At 42.5% G+C, this 16,933-nt stretch overlaps 1 protein-coding gene across 1 annotated transcript in view; it reads left to right on the top strand.

The window, feature by feature from the left end:
- Window positions 1-15,832, top strand: part of VSTM2B (V-set and transmembrane domain containing 2B) — a 64,769-nt gene extending 48,937 nt beyond the window's left edge. Inside the window, exon 5 of the mRNA XM_029608450.1 lies at window positions 15,609-15,832. Coding sequence (XP_029464310.1) covers window positions 15,609-15,697 — 89 coding nt within the window. The 3' untranslated portion in view covers window positions 15,698-15,832. The remainder of the gene's footprint in view (window positions 1-15,608) is intronic.
- The last annotated feature ends 1,101 nt before the right edge of the window (window positions 15,833-16,933 follow it).

Raw genomic sequence — 16,933 nt, 5'->3', positions numbered from 1 at the left:
ACTGTACCCTCATCCAACTCGAGAGGGCCGATAAGATTTCCCACATTAATACCAGGTGGGGAGGGAGTCATAGGTGCGCCGGGGCTTAAAGAGATGGCTTCTGCCTGTAGACCTGCTTCTCGCTCTAAAGCTCCGTCTACTGCGGCACCTTCCTCCGGCTTATCAATTGTAGCCATGAAAAAGGAGGAAATTGAAGGCTGAGATGGAATGATTGAGGGAGTTGAAGTTTGATTCTCCCTCAATTGTGCCTTTCTTTTGGTGTGAGGTATAGTTTAAAAGTAATTAACTCAAATCTCCTTATTTCATGCAGCTCTGTTTTATTTCCAAATCCTTGGTTTAATGGGGGCTTGAGGAGCGATTAATGTAATTAAAAATTACTTACAAAACCTCGGAATTTCTCTCAGTCTCAACTCGGAGAGAGATTCAAACAAAGCCGCGCGCCGGCGGCTCCTACGCGCGCCGCAGGAGGGGCCGCTTTTATAGCTCTTTCGGGGCCTTGTGATGACGTCACCTGCGCGGCTCGAATCTGCCGCCGCAGAGTCGAGGCAGCTCCAGCTCTCTCCAAGCTCGAGGAATAAAGAAATTCAGGTAATCAAGTCCAACAGTGCCAGGAATTACCTCGCTCCTCTCCCCAAAGATAGAATACAGGAGGGGCCGCTTTTATAGCTCTTCTGGGGCCTTCCCCTGTCATTTTAAAAGAACAGCGCCAGCCTATCTTATGACACATCCGTAGTTTTGTTTTCAGTATCACTCTTCTTTTGGCTATTGCATATGATTTTTTTTTTTTTAAATTGGTTGAAGACAATGGCCAGAAGTAGAGATTGTGTAACCACAAATCCCGTGTCCCTAATGTATCCAGACAACACACCACATCTCTCTGCTTCTGCTGTCTTTCAAGGTGACTTTAAGAAGGCTGCCTTGAAATGAATAGTACTTGACATATATTTATGTGTGCGTTAGGATCAAAGTCAAAAGCATTTTGCTTCTGCTTTCCTAAGTTCATATCTGGCTTTGGTTTCTAGTAAAAAGAGTTCAGTGGCCTCCATCTACTCCGTAGTGTGAGGGCAGGCAGTTTCATTCTATAACGACTTCAGACAGCTCTGGGTTTGTTTGGTTTTTATTTTTTTTAATATCTGCAATGGAGATTTTCAAAATAGATTTGGTCTAACAATCAGGTAACTTTGCATCAGACCTGAAAGACTGGCGTAGGCTATCCCTCCGCTAACGAAGGTTTCTCCACCTTATGAGGATAATTTTCAAAGCCCTTTTTTCATGCATACAAATCCAGTTTTGTGTAAAAAATGTAAGCGTGTACCCCGATTGCACGTTTATGGTAGGCATTCTGAAGGGTGGACCTGGGTTGCGATAGGGCTTGCACGCAGATCTTCAGAAGTCTGCATGTAAGTTTGCATGCAGAGGTTGCGCACTGCTAGGAGCGCATGTAACTTCCGGCATGTAACTCATGCACAGAGCAGGGGACTTCACACCAGCATTTTCCAAGCAATTTTGGGGTTAATTTTCAAAAGGTTTCAGTGGGTAGAATTGGAAGTTGCACATGTAAGTAGCATGTATGTGCAGAAGTACAATTTTGCAAAAGCCGGAGGTATGCGCACATTAGCAGTGTCTAGTGTAAATGTAAAAGATGATAAAAGGGACAGTGTAGGGGCATTCCGGGACAGGTTTCGGATGTTCACGTACAAGTTAGCATTCGGTACGTGGTACATGCACTTACATTCCCAAACCTGGACACGCTTTTACACCTACTCACTGAATCGCAGAACTGAATTCACACTTTGTCTTTTGTCTGCAGTGTTTGGGTGGGAGGTCTTGGTTAATTGGTGGGAGGGAGCTCAGGATGAAATGCTGGAGAGGCTGCATGAACCAGACGAGGTCTAGGTGAATGGGTGGAGGTGTTCGCGAACTGGGGGTGTGTGTGCAGGATGAAGAACCAGAGAGGTCTGGATGACCTCGACTGGGCAAACTGGTGGACGAATTGGAAAACTGCAGGCGCGCGTTAAAGCCGGCAAAGGCTCCACCTTAACCAGGGTGGAACCAGACTGCTGGCGCTAACTTTTAAAAAGGGGAGAGAGCAGCTTTTAAACTAGAACAAAGGGGAAAGCCGACAGTCGCTCAGCAGCGCATGGTTCAGAGGGAGGTATCTTCAAAGGATATTAATGATGCATTAGAGTTAAGGCATCCCGACAGTAAGGTTCCAATAATAAGAAAAGTAGTCCAAGTGCCTGTAACTAAAAACTCACCTGAGCTAAAAAATTCTTATCCCTATCAATTAAAAAGCAGAATGAAAATACAAACAAAAACTAACTTTGAAATGTTTGTATGCTAATGCCAGAAGTCTAAGAAGTAAGATGGGAGAATTAGAATGTATAGCAGTGAATGATGACATATACTTAATTGGCATCTCAGAAACATGGTGGAAGGAGGAGAACCAATGGGACAATGCTATACCGGGCTACAAATTATATCACAATAACAGAGAGGAGCACCCGGGAGGCGGTGTGGCGCTTTATGTCCGGGATGGCATAGAGTCCAACAGGATAAACATCCTGTATGAGAATAAATGCACAATTGAATATGGGTAGAAATCCCTTGTGTGTTGGGGAAGACTATAGTGATAGTGGTGTACTACCATCCACCTGGTCAAGATGGTGAGATAGACAGTGAAATGCTAAGAGAAATTAGGGAAGCTAACCAAATTGGTAGTGCGGTAATAATGGGAGACTTCAATTACCCCAATATAGACTGGGTAAATGTATCATCGGGTAATGCTAGAGAGATAAAGTTCCTGGATGGAATAAATGACAGTTTTATGGAGCAATTGGTTCAGGAACAGACAAGAGAGGGAGCAATTTTAGATCTAATTCTCAGTGGAACACAGGATTTGGTGAGAGAGGTAATTTGATTATAATGTGATCACATTTGAATTAATGACTGGAAGGGAGACAGTAAGCAAATCCATGGCTCTAGTGCTAAACTTTCAAAAGGGAAACTTTGATAAAATGAGAGAAAAAAACTGAAAGGAGCAGCTACAAAGGTAAAAAATGTGCAAGAGATGTGGAATTTGTTAAAATATACCATCCTAGAAGCACAGTCCAGATGTATTCCACACATTAAGAAAGGTTGAAGGAAGGCAAAACAATTACTGGCATGGTTAAAAGCTGAGGTGAGAGAGACTATTTTAGCCAAAAGATTATCTTTCAAAAATTGGAAGAAGGATCCAACAGAAGGAAATAGGATAAAGCATAACATTGGCAAGTTAAATGTAAGACATTGATAAGACAGGCTAAGAGAGAATTTGAAAAGAAGTTGGCCATAGAGGCTGAAACTCAAAGTAAAAACTTTTTAAAATATATCTGAAGCAGAAAGCCTGTGAGGGAGTCAGTTGGACCGTTAGATGATCGAGGGGTTAAAGGGGCACTCAGAGAAGATAAGGCCATCGCGGAAAGATTAAATGATTTCTTTGCTTCGGTGTTTACTGAAGAGGATGTTGGGGAGGTACCCGTAATGGAGAAGGTTTTCATGGGTAATGATTCAGATGGACTGAACCAAATCACGGTGAACCTGGAAGATGTGGTAGGACCGGATGGTATACACCCCAGGGTTCTGAAAGAACTAAAAAATGAAATTTCAGACCTATTAGTAAAAATGTGTAACCTATCATTAAAATCATCCATTGTACCTGAAGACTGGAGGATAGCAAATGTAACCCCAATATTTAAAAAGGGCTCCAGGGGTGATCCGGGAAACTACAGACCGGTTAGCCTGACTTCAGTGCCAGGAAAAATAGTGGAAAGTGTTCTAAACATCAAAATCACAGAACATATAGAAAGACATGGTTTAATGGAACAAAGTCAGCATGGCTTTACCCAGGGCAAGTCTTGCCTCACAAATCTGCTTCACATTTTTGAAGGAGTTAATAAACATGTGGATAAAGGTGAACCGGTAGATATAGTATACTTGGATTTTCAGAAGGCGTTTGACAAAGTTACTCATGAGAGGCTTCTAGGAAAAGTAAAAAGTCATGGGATAGGTGGGGATGTCCTTTCATGGATTGCAAACTGGCTAAAAGACAGGAAACAGAGAGTAGGATTAAATGGACAATTTTCTCAGTGGAAGGGAGTGGGCAGTGGAGTGCCTCAGGGATCTGTATTGGGACCCTTACTTTTCAATATTTATAAATGATCTGGAAAGAAATACGATGAGTGAGGTAATCAAATTTGCAGATGATACAAAATTGTTCAGAATAGTTAAATCACAAGCAGATTGTGATAAATTGCAGGCAGACCTTGTGAGACTGGAAAATTGGGCATCCAAATGGCAGATGAAATTTAATGTGGATAAGTGCAAGGTGATGCATATAGGGAAAAATAACCCATGCTATAATTACACAATGTTAGGTTCCATATTAGGTGCTACTACCCAAGAAAGAGATCTAGGTGTCATAGTGGATAACACATTGAAATCGTCAGTTCAGTGAGCTGCGGCAGTCAAAAAAGCAAACAGAATGTTGGGAATTATTAGACAGGGAATGGTGAATAAAACAGAAAATGTCATAATGCCTCTGTATCGCTCCATGGTGAGACCGCACCTTGAATACTGTGTACAATTCTGGTCGCCGCATCTCAAAAAAAGATATAATTGCGATGGAGAAGGTACAGAGAAGGGCAACCAAAATGATAAAGGGGATGGAACAGCTCCCCTATGAGGAAAGACTAAAGAGGTTAGGACTTTTCAGCTTGGAGAAGAGACGACTGAGGGGGGATATGATAGTGGTGTTTAAAATCATGAGAGGTCTAGAACGGGTAGATGTGAATCGGTTATTTACTCTTTCAGATAATAGGAAGACTAGAGGGCACTCCATGAAGTTAGCATGGGGCACATTTAAATCCCAGACCCCCCCACCACTTTGGCATTGGTGGTCAGTGGCAGGCCTCAGCCCCTAACACAAGACTGCACAGCACATGCGTGCACAGTGCTACTAGTCCAGGGCTGGCAAACCTTTCGCCCAGTTTGGGGGCCCAGTCCAGGGGCTGGATTGTGGGGGCTGAGAGGATTTAAAGAGTGGGTGAGGTGAATCCTCTCTGGAAGTCTGACAACCATGGGCCAGATTAATTAAAAGTTCCCATGGGCTCTAATTTTCCAACCTCTGTGTTAATCCATTAGAATTCACATAACATACGCAGGAATAACAAAACTGGGCCTACATGTTTATGATAGTATTTTTGATAACATTTTGGGTTAAATTTTCAAAGGCTTAGTTGGAGGTCTACTTGTCTACAATTGCTGCTATGTGTCTTCTTCTATGCTGTTGCATCTTTTGCCAGAAGTAACTACACTTAGCTAAAGCAGCATTTCTGTATAAACTAACTGGAGACCGTCCTGCCGAAACACCCAGGTACACCCTACTGCAGGTGAAATAAGTTTTTTTTTTTCATCTCGTGCACAACAGAAACTGCTTTTCCTTCCCCAAGAGATCTTGAACAGATGTAACACCCGTGAACTGTAATGAAACATTGCTTAAAGCAGTAACAGCCACTGTACAGTAACCAAATAGTTACTGTGATATAATGATTGATGAAAACGCCGATTGATAATATATACCGTGTACATGGCTGATGTTGTGCAACATGCCATATGTTAAACATAAAAGGCCTCTTCCTGCGGAGGATTATGTATAATACACATTGGTATAGGTACTGTACTTCTGGCCCATACAGAGAGCTGAAAACTGTGGATGGAAGTCGAGTGCAGAGTAATGAACTGTGAAAGCTTTAAAATCTGCAGGGGCCCCTCTGTTCAGAACAGATTAATGGGATTTGACAGATTTTTCCAGACTGACAAAACCCTTTTTTCTGTTTGCACTGACCAGGAGAAGACATCTTGAAAAAGGCACGTGTAACAACAATCAGACTTCACAGAAAACAAAATTCAGTTGTTTCGGTGGGAGGGAGGTTGTGAAGGGTCCACAGGTGCCTTAAACTCTTTGTCATCCAGTTGGGGTTTGAGTTCTGCACTTTGGTTCCTCCCCGTCGGGGGTAATACACCAGTCTTTGACATCCTTGTATTCATACTTAAGGGTCTTTTTATTTTGGCTTCATTCTGCCTGCTACCTGTTGAGCAGTGCCAGACAGAGCCCTGGTTACTGCACCCCATATCGGGCTCACCAGAAGCTTTAAAACAAACACACACACACACACACACACAGACAGACAGACACACAGACAGACACACACAGACACACACACACACACACACACACACACAGTCCTTACTCACTTAGCAGGCTATTTGCTAAAATAAATTAGAACATTAAGGTATGTTAATTGCAGAAGCTGGCACTTAACACATGTTAAATTAATATTAATGCATGTTATCAGTAAAGGCTGCTTAAGCATTATGAATAACACTAACACATTTCAATTAACGCGGGTAAAATATTAATGAAGTGAGTTGCATGCAAATTTATATAAATGCATGCAAAGCAGCTCATTTATATTAAAATAGCTTAACAGATTACATTAAACGTTTTGTCATCCCTCTCCCTCATACTCAGGTCTCTGATCAGTGAGTCACGGGGTACACTTAATACTAAAGCTAAGTCTCTGGTAACACACTATCTTTCTCACAAATTCCCATCCATGGGGGGTGGGGGGTGAGAATAAACCTCCTAGACCTTGGGCATTGCTGTCGCTTTACTGAGTGCGAATAAACAGTTTGTACACAAATCTGGTGTTCCAGCAAAACCTGGCTGATGAAATAATTCATACATGGAATATGGCACCTGGGTACGTCTCACGCCGAAATACAAAAAAAATAGTAAATCTTGGATCTTGGCGTCAAATCCTTATCCTTGGATAGAATGCAAAGTCTCCTCTCTGAAAACTGTGAAACGTGGAGTCCCCGATTTGAATTCTTCAGTCTTGCTCTTGAGCTCTCAAACCTTCGCAGCTCCATTCCTGTGCACCTTGTAGGCATCTCCTTAGCTGCTTGCTGTAGCTGCGCGTCTGGAATGGTCGCTCGGGTTCTCCCTTCTCTTCCCTAGTGACGATACCCGCAGGGTATCCATTCCTCCTTCTCTCTTGTTTTTTTTTTGTGCTGGTTTGGCCAGGAGAATCCCTTGGACTAGGGAACTCCAAGCCGACCAAAGAAATGTCTCCTCTTACTCCTTTCACACAGCATCATGAACAGCAAAGATCGATAGGCGCAAGCTGGAAATTGTTCTCATGCTTTCTAGGCCTCCTTGGCCATGGTTTTTCTTTGGCAGGTGTTACCTTGACCTGTATTTCTGTGCTTGCAGGTGGAATATCACAGCAGCCACATTTCTTTATCCAGGCTGCCGAGGGGGAGGGATGGACTTTGGAAATGTTTCCTAGTTTGTACAGTTTGAAAGGCGGGGGAAGATGCATCACATCCTTGCGTTCTTGGTGGCTCTTGCACGTAATATCTTTGGATTGTTATGGGGGGGGGGGGGTGAAATGAAAAATATCACACTTCGTCAGCATTTGACACCGTCAATCACTCCCTTCTCATCAACCAACTAATAGCCATAGGTATCTCAGGCACTGCCCTCTCGTGGTTCAGAACCTTCCTCAGCAATAGAGGATACAAGGTTAAGATTCATAACAAAGAATCCTCACTCTACCCCGCGTCAGTAGGAGTCCCTCAGGGCTCATCCCTATCTCCTACCTTATTTAACATATACCTGTTACCCTTATGCCAACTTCTCACTGACCTCAAGCTCAAACATTTCCTCTACGCGGATGATATCCAGGTCCTGATCCCCATCAAGGAGTCACTCGCGAAAACACTGTCTCATTGGGAAACATGCCTCCAAAATATCAAACAGCTTCTCACAAGCCTCAACCTGGTACTTAATTCATCCAAAACGGAACTACTACTCATCACACCAGAGAACAGATCCTGCACCCCCACTCATCCAGCCATACCAAAAACTACACAAGTGAGAGACCTAGGAGTTCTAATTGACAATCACCTGAACCTGAAAGCTACCATCAACAAAACCACCAAAGACTGCTTTTATAAACTCCAAGTACTGAAAAGAATAAGACCTCTGTTCCATACTCATGACTTTAGAACAATCCTACAATCAATCATCTTCGCAAAACTGGACTATTGTAACACCATCTTGCTTGGTCTCCCCTCACTACACACCAAACCACTGCAAATGGTTCAAAATGCCTGTGCCCGTATACTCACTAATACCAGGAGAAGAGACCATATAACCCCTATCCTAATGGGCCTCCACTGGCTACCCATCCACTTCAGAATAATCTACAAGGCCATTCTCACCATATACAAAAACATCCATCAACTAGCCCCAATTGACCTTCATTTCCCCCTCCGATTACACACTTCAACAAGACCGACAAGAGATGCTTACAAAGGATCACTTCAAGTACCCCCAGCCAAAACTACCAGACACATTACGCTAAGAAATCGGGCCTTCTCCACAGCCGGTCCTACCTTATGGAACTCTATCCCCCCAGATCTTTGAATGGAACCCAGCCTCTCAACCTTCAAGAAAAGACTCAAGACCTGGCTGTTCAGGCAGGCTTTTCCTAACTCCAATATTATTTAACTCCTAACAATCAACACACATCACCATCAACATCACTTTTAGCTACCTCTTACAATGTAATTATATGTAATTAGCTGGTTTTCCTTTTCCTTTTTCCTTCTCACTCCAAGTTCAATTTTCCTTGTTACATGTAACTGCTTTTTCCGCACTATTGTTCAAGTTTAAGTTTATTTTGCACTCCTGTTTCATGTGAACCAGCATGATGGGACTATTGTCTTGAATGTTGGTATATAAAAAACTTAAATAAATATAAATAAATACTTCGCAAAAAATCCGGTGTTCCCCTCAGCAGCAAAAAATCCATCTCCCATTTCTCTTTCTATTGTGACTTTAATATCCTAAAATGAAATGAGAAAAGCTCAGTTTTTTCCCTCAACAACACTTTCACAGCAAGCAGATTGCATATCCTGTGCTGACGTATGTGGAATTATGTGAGTCATTTATCTGCCTGAGATCTGGACATTTAGCTGCTTCTAGAAAGGGCTGGACTAACCTCTGTATTTTTGGTTTGTAGCTCTCCTCCTCGCTGCCTTACTGAGAGGTTGTTCCTTTCAACCTGTCCTCCCATCCTAAGGTTTCTTTTGTACAAGGAATGTAGCTTCGAAGGCTCTATTTTAAATTGCTGCATACAGCCAGGGTAGTGAGCATGCAGTCACCCACTCATCTGTGGTGAGTGGGTTTTCATGGCTATCAAGGTAGACCCAGTCCCAAGGTGAAAGCCATCTTTGATCCTGTTTGGGGGACCCCAAGCAGGAAGAGTAGTCTTCAACCTTGACTGGGACTAACAGGAGGCAACAGCAGCGGGCTCTAGAGGACAACGTAGCTCTTAGGCCTGCATCATGATCCTGGAAGGAAGAAGGTGTCGATGGACTTGATCAGGGTCCATGAGGCAGCAGAAGTGGTGAGCTAGGAAGAATGATGGTCTTCTGCCCTAATTGGGCCCTGGTAGAGAAGGGGTGAAGAGGGGGTATCTATGGCTACATTTGGTGCCTGAGAAGCAGAAGCAGGGCTAGAAGGAGAAGAGAGAGAGGGTTGCAGCAGGGATCAAGTAGAGAGGAGGAGAAGAGTGAGAGGGGGAACAGGGAGGAAAGTGATAGGGCTGAGAGGAAGGGGTGAAGGAGGGAGGAGAAGAGAGAACTGGACGTGGTTAGGATGGAGAAGAGAGACAGGTCTTCACTGGGGTGGGGTGAGAAATGGAGGAGAATGAAAGAGCTGTGGGAGATGGGTGGGAATTGGAGGAGAAGAGAGAGGGGGGGTTGCACTGGGGTAAAAAGGGGGTGTGTACTCATGAGGGAAATAATATATTCATCGTGTACTTCTGCCACACACACGCGCACACACACGTACACTTGTCATTGCGGGGCAGGAGTACAAAACAAGTCCCGAACAAATTTTAAAATCCCTTCTAAACTTGATTTCATGTGTTACTTTGCATCCAGCACATTTTTATCCGGGCTTGTCAAAGTCAACCCTTCCCACTAGCTGACCGCACTTTTCACATCAACTAGCTAGACTATGCATGATTTTCAAACAAATGCATGCCATGGTATATGCATGGGAATATGGCTTTGAGCAGATATATGCTAATATTTATGTAACCTGCACATATGATACATGCCCATTTTATAAAATACATGTAGCTTTACCCCGCAACAAACGCGCATATGTAGGCTTACGTGTGAATAAATGCATGCATTGAATGTGTGTACTTTTCCTATTTTAAAAACATACATGCATATATTTTAAGTGCAAAAGTAGGCAGGACTTATGTAAGTTGACCAAGTTTAAAACATGCGGGTATACATGAAATTAACCAGTTTAGCAGTAAGTTCAACACTTTGCCCAGTCCTTCTCCAAGTCATCAGACCTTCCTGGTTCTTCAGCCTGAACTCATAAGAACTTGCCATACTGGGTCCATCAAGCCCAGCATCCTGTTTCCAACAGTGGCCAATCCAGGCTACAAGTACCTGGCAAGTACTCAAACACCAAGTAGATCCCTTGCTACTAATGCCAGTAATAGAACAACCCTTTTTAGCCTTTCCTCATAGGGGAGCTGTTCCATCCCCTTTATCATTTTGGTCATCCTTCTCTGTATCTTCTCCATCATAACAATATCTTTTTTGAGATGCGGCAACCAGAACTGTACACATTATTCAAGGCGCGGTCTCACCATGGAGCGATAGAGAGGCATTATGACATTTTCCATTTTATTTACCATTCCCTTCTTAATAATTTCTAATATTCTGTTTGCTTTTTTGACTGCCGCAGCACACTGAGCTGACAATTTTAACGTATTATCCACTATGACACCTCTTTCCTGGGTGATAGCTCCTAATATGGAACCTAACATTGTGTAACTATAGCATGGGTTATTTTTCCCTATATGCATCTCCTTGCACATCCACGTTAAATTTTATCTGCCATCTGGATGCCCAATTTTCCAGTCTCACAAGGTCCTCCTGCAATATATCACAATCTGCTTGTGATTTAACTACTCTAAATAATTTTGTATTATCTGCAAATTTGATCTCACTCGTCGTATTCCTTTCCAGATCATTTATAAATATATTGAAAAGCACCAGTCCAAGTACAGATCCCTGAGGCACTCAGGAAGCTGGAAGAGTGGTCGAAGATATGGCAGCTGAAATTCAACACTAAGAAGTGCAGAGTCATGCATATGGGGTGTGGAAATCCGAAAGAAATGTATTCAATGGGGGGTGAAGGGCTGATGTGCACGGAGCAGGAGAAAGACCTTAGGGTGATATTGTCTAACGATCTGAAGTTGGCGAAACAATGTGACAAGCCAGAAGAATGCTGGGCTGCATAGAGAGAGGAATATTGAGTAAGAAAAGGGAAGTGATTAACCCCTTGTACAGGTCCTTGGTGAGGCCTCACCTGGAGTACTATGCTCAGTTCTGGAGGCCGCATCTACAAAGAGACAGGGACAGGATGGAGGTGGTACAGAGAAGGGCGACCAAAAATGTGGATGGTCATCGAATGACTTATGAGGAGAGACTGAGGAATCTAAATATGTATACCCTGGAGGAAAGGAGGAACAGGGGTGATACGATACAGAACTTCAGATACTTGAAAGGTTTTAATGATCCAAAGTCAACGACAAACCTTTTTCCATTACAAAAAAATCAGCAGAACCAGAGGTCACGATTTAAAACTACAGGGAGGAAGACTCAGAACCAATGTCAGGAAGTATTTCTTCACTGAGAGGGTGGTGGATACCTGGAATGCCCTTCCGGAGGAAGTGGTGAAGACTAAAACTGTGAAGTATTTCAAAGGAGCGTGGGATAAACACTGTGGATCCATAAAGTCTAGAGGATGTGAATGAAGAGAAGAGGCATGGGGTGGCTTGCGGGAATGATGGCTACTTTCTGGTGATTAATACCCTTATTCAATAAACATACACACTGTTAATGTGACTCCAACATTGCTCTATGCTTCAACGGCAAGAGGAAATGTGGGACAAAGGATTTGCATTCACAAATAAGCATGGGAGTAGCTTGCTTGTTGCGGTGGTTACTACCCCGAACCAGTTAAGCCTGATACTTCACTTTGAATACATATATAGTGCAGCTCTCTGCTTCAACGGTAGGGGGGAATGAAGATAAGAGGACTTACAGTCAGACAACTACCAACTAGGATTGAATTGCATAGTCTGGGAAAACAAATAAGCATGGGAGTAGCTTGCTTGTTGCGGCGGTTACTACCCCGAACCAATACCACTTTGAATTATATATACAGCGCAGCTCACTGCTTCAGCGGCAGGGGGGGATGAAGAAAGGAGGATTTATATTAAGACAACCAACCAGGACTAAATTGCACAGGCTGGGTAAACAAATAAGTGTGGGAGTAGCTTGCTTATTGCGGCAGTTACTACCCCTAACCAATTGGGCTTGTTACTTTGCTTTTATGCAGCTCCAGCACGTCTCTCTACATCAATGGCAGGGGTGGAAGGAAAATTATAATCAAAAAGTTACCAATAAGGGCCCTGACCTCAGCGGTCAGAGTAACAGATAAGTATGAGAAAAATAACTGTGAAAGCTTGCTGGGCAGACTGGATGGGCTATATGGTCTTCTTCTGCTGCCACTTCTATGTTTTCCACTGAGAAAATTGTCCATTTAATCCTACTCTCTGTTTCCCGTCTTAACCAGTTTGTAATCCACACTGCCTCCTATCCCATGACGTTTTAGTTGTCTTAGAAGCCTCTCATAAGGAACTTTGTCAAACACCTTCTGAAAATCCAAATGCACTACATCTACCGGTTCACCTTTATCCACATTTATTGATTCCACTCCAGTTCATCCAGACCTCCCATAGTAAACAGGTTTATTGCTTTCAACAGATTAGTAGGTGTAAAAATATAAGTTGGCAAATGTATGTGCATGTGTCTTTTATAATAGGAATTTGTGCATGTAAGTTTTGGTCTCATTCTGGAAAGCTCCTATAGCCTCCTTTTTTTGCATGCGTATATGTGTGTGCATGAAAGTGAAAATACCCACCTAAGTGCAACTTTTATAAAATGCAGAATACATGAGTAGAACCTACTTGCATGTGTAAATGCTCATTTTTATGCACATAAAGCTTTGTAAATTCACTCCTAAGCGTTTATTCTGACTCGCGCCTCAATAATAAAATGTGGCATTTTTATAATGCGAGCCTCTCCTTGTAGACTTCAGCGCCTCTGAAGTACAGCTTACTTACCTGTGCATTAATGCTGCAGAATCTTTAACTCTTCTTTCACAGAGAAATTTGGAATTGCAAATTATTGGTACTCATAGGCCTGCTGGAACAAGGTTCTTTATATTCTGACAGACTCCTTATTTGTTTTTACAATGTAATTCTACTCCTTTTTTTTTTTTAAAGGAGCCTCTATAAAGATGAAGTTAATATGCTAATTGGAGAAAGTTCTTTTTCACTTATCGCACAATTAAACTCTGGAATTTGTTGCCGGAGGATGTGGTTAGTGCAGTTAGTATAGCTGTGTTTAAAAAAGGATTGGCTAAGTTAATTAAGTTGACTTAGAGAATAGCCACTGCTATTACTAGCAACAGTAGCATGGGATCGACTTAGTTTTTGGGTACTTGCCAGGTTCTTATGGCCTGGATTGGCCACTGTTGGAAACAGGATGCTGGGCTTGATGGACCCTTGGTCTGACCCAGCATGGCATGTTCTTATGTTCTTATTATTATAATAGCTATACTTGCACCTAGATCATCCAGAAGGAGGCACGGGCCAGATTGCTCGGTGAACTGCAGTCCATGAATCATGATTAGTCCGTGTGCAAATCCATGACAGGAATCACAAAAACATAAAATGAATCCTTACTTTGTATCACTAAGTCATGGCTTGGTGCACCATGCTAAATTGCAGGGGTGGGTGGGCGGGGGGAAGAAAAACTGATATAAGATGTTCTTCATTGAGCAGTTGGTAGATGCATGAAGAAGCTTCCCAGTGGAGGTGGTGGGAGCACAGTCAGAGTGTGCCCCAGCATAGGGTGTCACCACAACCAGGAGCACCAAAATCAGGCCCGGCGGAGCCGTGCTGCACCGGTCTTCAAGCGGCAGAAGAAAAAATCGGCGTCAGGCCTGTGAGCCAACATGCACTCACAGTTCCAGTGGTGGCCTCACCCCCCTCCTGTGTTAGCGGAGTGGGCAGGGCCACCGTTGGCCTGTGAGCATGCCCTAGTTCACAAGCCCTGTGCTGATTTTCTCTGCCACTAGAAGAACGCGGTGATAACTCCAGGGTAAGGGTGTGAGTTCTCCCTTCTCCTCATCCTCCTCCCCCCTCCACATGGGGTACCGCCAGAGCTCCACGGGGGCAAAACAGTATAGGAATACTAGAAAGCCGGGAACAAGCCCAAAAGCCCCCCCTAGTGGTGGGAAAGTAGGCTAAAGCCAGAGATCTACTGCAGGAAATATATGGAAAATGGGAAAACCACATGGGGCTTGCAGTCATTCTCTAGGGTCGTGTTCTGTATTTCTGTTTCTTGTTGGGAAGCTCCTGGCAGACAAGGCACAAATTATGGTTAACATTTTGTGGATATCTGAGCCAGAATGACTAGCATTTTGCCCCTCGCCCCCAATACCCACCACTACCTGCTTCAAAATAGGTATTTTAAATATGTCTTAAAAACATGTCTAAATATGTCTTAAAAACAAAAACAAAAACCTGATACTCAGTAAATTACTCAGAATGAAACTGCCTAAAATAAGTTTACAAATTTTGAACCATGAACCCCAGTCACGGTATGTGAGTCGCAGGACGGGATCGTGGAAACTTGAATGAATGAATGAATTGCAGATTACTGGTCCAAGATTCAAGGATCCAAAAATTGGGACTGGCCCATCGCTGCCCCATAATAGGCCAGGCTGCATTGCTCCTCCCCCCTTTTTTTCAGGACAAAATAACTTTTCTCTCATTTGCGTTTCAGCAGGGCCCTGTTAAGAGAGCTGTCAATGAATAGACTCAGGAGGGTTTTATGATGGAGCTAAGTGAAATATTTTTCTGTGGATATCTAATGCTATTATGTACTCTGTAACCTTTTAGAGCTACAGAGTAGAAACAAATGTTTATTGCCTATCCCGGCTTCTCTGTCCCCTGTTCCCCTGCTCTCAGTTCAGGTCTTTGTGGGCTGCAAAAACGGTCAGGTTTTCAGAGTAATCAAACTATACAAATTATAGATTGATTACTCTGAAAGATCAGTCTATGCTGTAGACTTGGTTCCTTGACCAAGTCTATGCTGATATATTTGATAAATGTTCATTAAGGAAATCTTGAAATTCAAGTTGTTTTTTTTGTCAGCTCTTGAAGACCAGAGCTAAAGCCCCTAAATTATTCCTTTCATCTATTCCCCCTCCTCTCCTGCTGCTGAAACTTAGAACAAACGCTCTGTGAGCCACAGACATTTGGAATCACTGTTATCCTACTGAAAAGAAGCTGATTTTCTCATGTTCTCGCTTTTTTTTTTTTTTCTAGGTACAAGATCCATTTGTGCTACAGAACCTCTCCTGTACGCATTCTTGTTAATGCTACATAAGCTGGTTCACTTATTAATGAACCACTGATGGACTATTTATCCACTCCTCCTCAACCAAACCAACCAGAATCTCTCACAAACCCTCAAGCCGAGTTGTGGTTTTAAAGATGGACAGGAAAAGACTGAAACGAAAAAAAAACAAAGCATGATATATTCCACACAAGAGGAAAAAAAAGAAACAATATTTTTGGAGACGCCAGACACGATGTACAGTAACACACTGAAATAATTCATCCCGTTTCCAAATGGTACAGCGTAAAGCCCTGCCGCCTGCATGGCATCTATGATTTCTACACTTAATTATAGCAGAATTTTCTTTCCTTCTGATTATTCGTTTTGCACGAACCGTCTATGGAAAGAAGTTGGGTCAAAAACCTTCCAAGGAAGGGAAAATTATATTTTAGTAGGTTATTGTGGATAGGGGTTTGTTTTTTGGGTTGTTTTTTTTTAATTATTGTTTGGTTTTTTTTTATTTTGGGGAGGGGAAGTTTCTTCTTTTTATTAAATTATTTTCTTTTCAAGGCATTTTTGGATTAAAAAAGGCACATCTTACCATAATTAATATTCAACGTCAATAATATTTATTTTTAAATAAAGACTGGAAACAAGGTAAGACATTTGTTTATAAACTGTATTGTATATTGCTGAATAACAGTTGAATAAAAAAAGATTTTGAAATAAGGTTTCCCCATTTTCTTTGCTTTTAAGAGAGCAATGTGTAAGTCAAGGTCAACGAAACTTCAAATTCCAAGTGATACCTTTGTATTGGACTAATTTAATACTTTTGTGATGAGCCTTCAAGTCAGTTAAAAAGGAATAGCTCTGGAAAGCTCGTCACAAATGTATTACGTTGGTTCAATAAAAAGGTATCACCTCCCACTTGGCTGTTATTTCTTCATACCTAAGTGGACTGATTTTCAGCAACCACATTAGGTCATTCAAGAAGGCAATTTCGAATCAAATTATATCCCCAGTTCTCGCAACATCCTCTCACATTCAAGGGAAAATTCAGTCTACTCCACACCTTTCATCAGAACCAGGCTCGGGTCAAACTCTGACGCCTACAGCAACTTCAGGAAACAGAAAATGGTAATCCTGAATGTTCCTTGATGATGTGCAGAGTTCTAGTAGCCATATTGGTCCTGGGAGAGGTATGGACTCTTTGCTGGCTTGTGACAACTTTTAGTTGGCCAACATGACCATTATCCAAAACTGCTGCAGCGTATAAGCTTTGAAAACCACATCGATCCATTCTTCGTAAGTG

This window comes from Rhinatrema bivittatum, chromosome 7 (assembly GCF_901001135.1).
Source record: "Rhinatrema bivittatum chromosome 7, aRhiBiv1.1, whole genome shotgun sequence".
Lineage (NCBI taxonomy): Eukaryota > Metazoa > Chordata > Amphibia > Gymnophiona > Rhinatrematidae > Rhinatrema > Rhinatrema bivittatum.
Note: the sequence above shows the minus strand (reverse complement) of the source record. Positions and strands in the feature narration are given on the sequence as shown.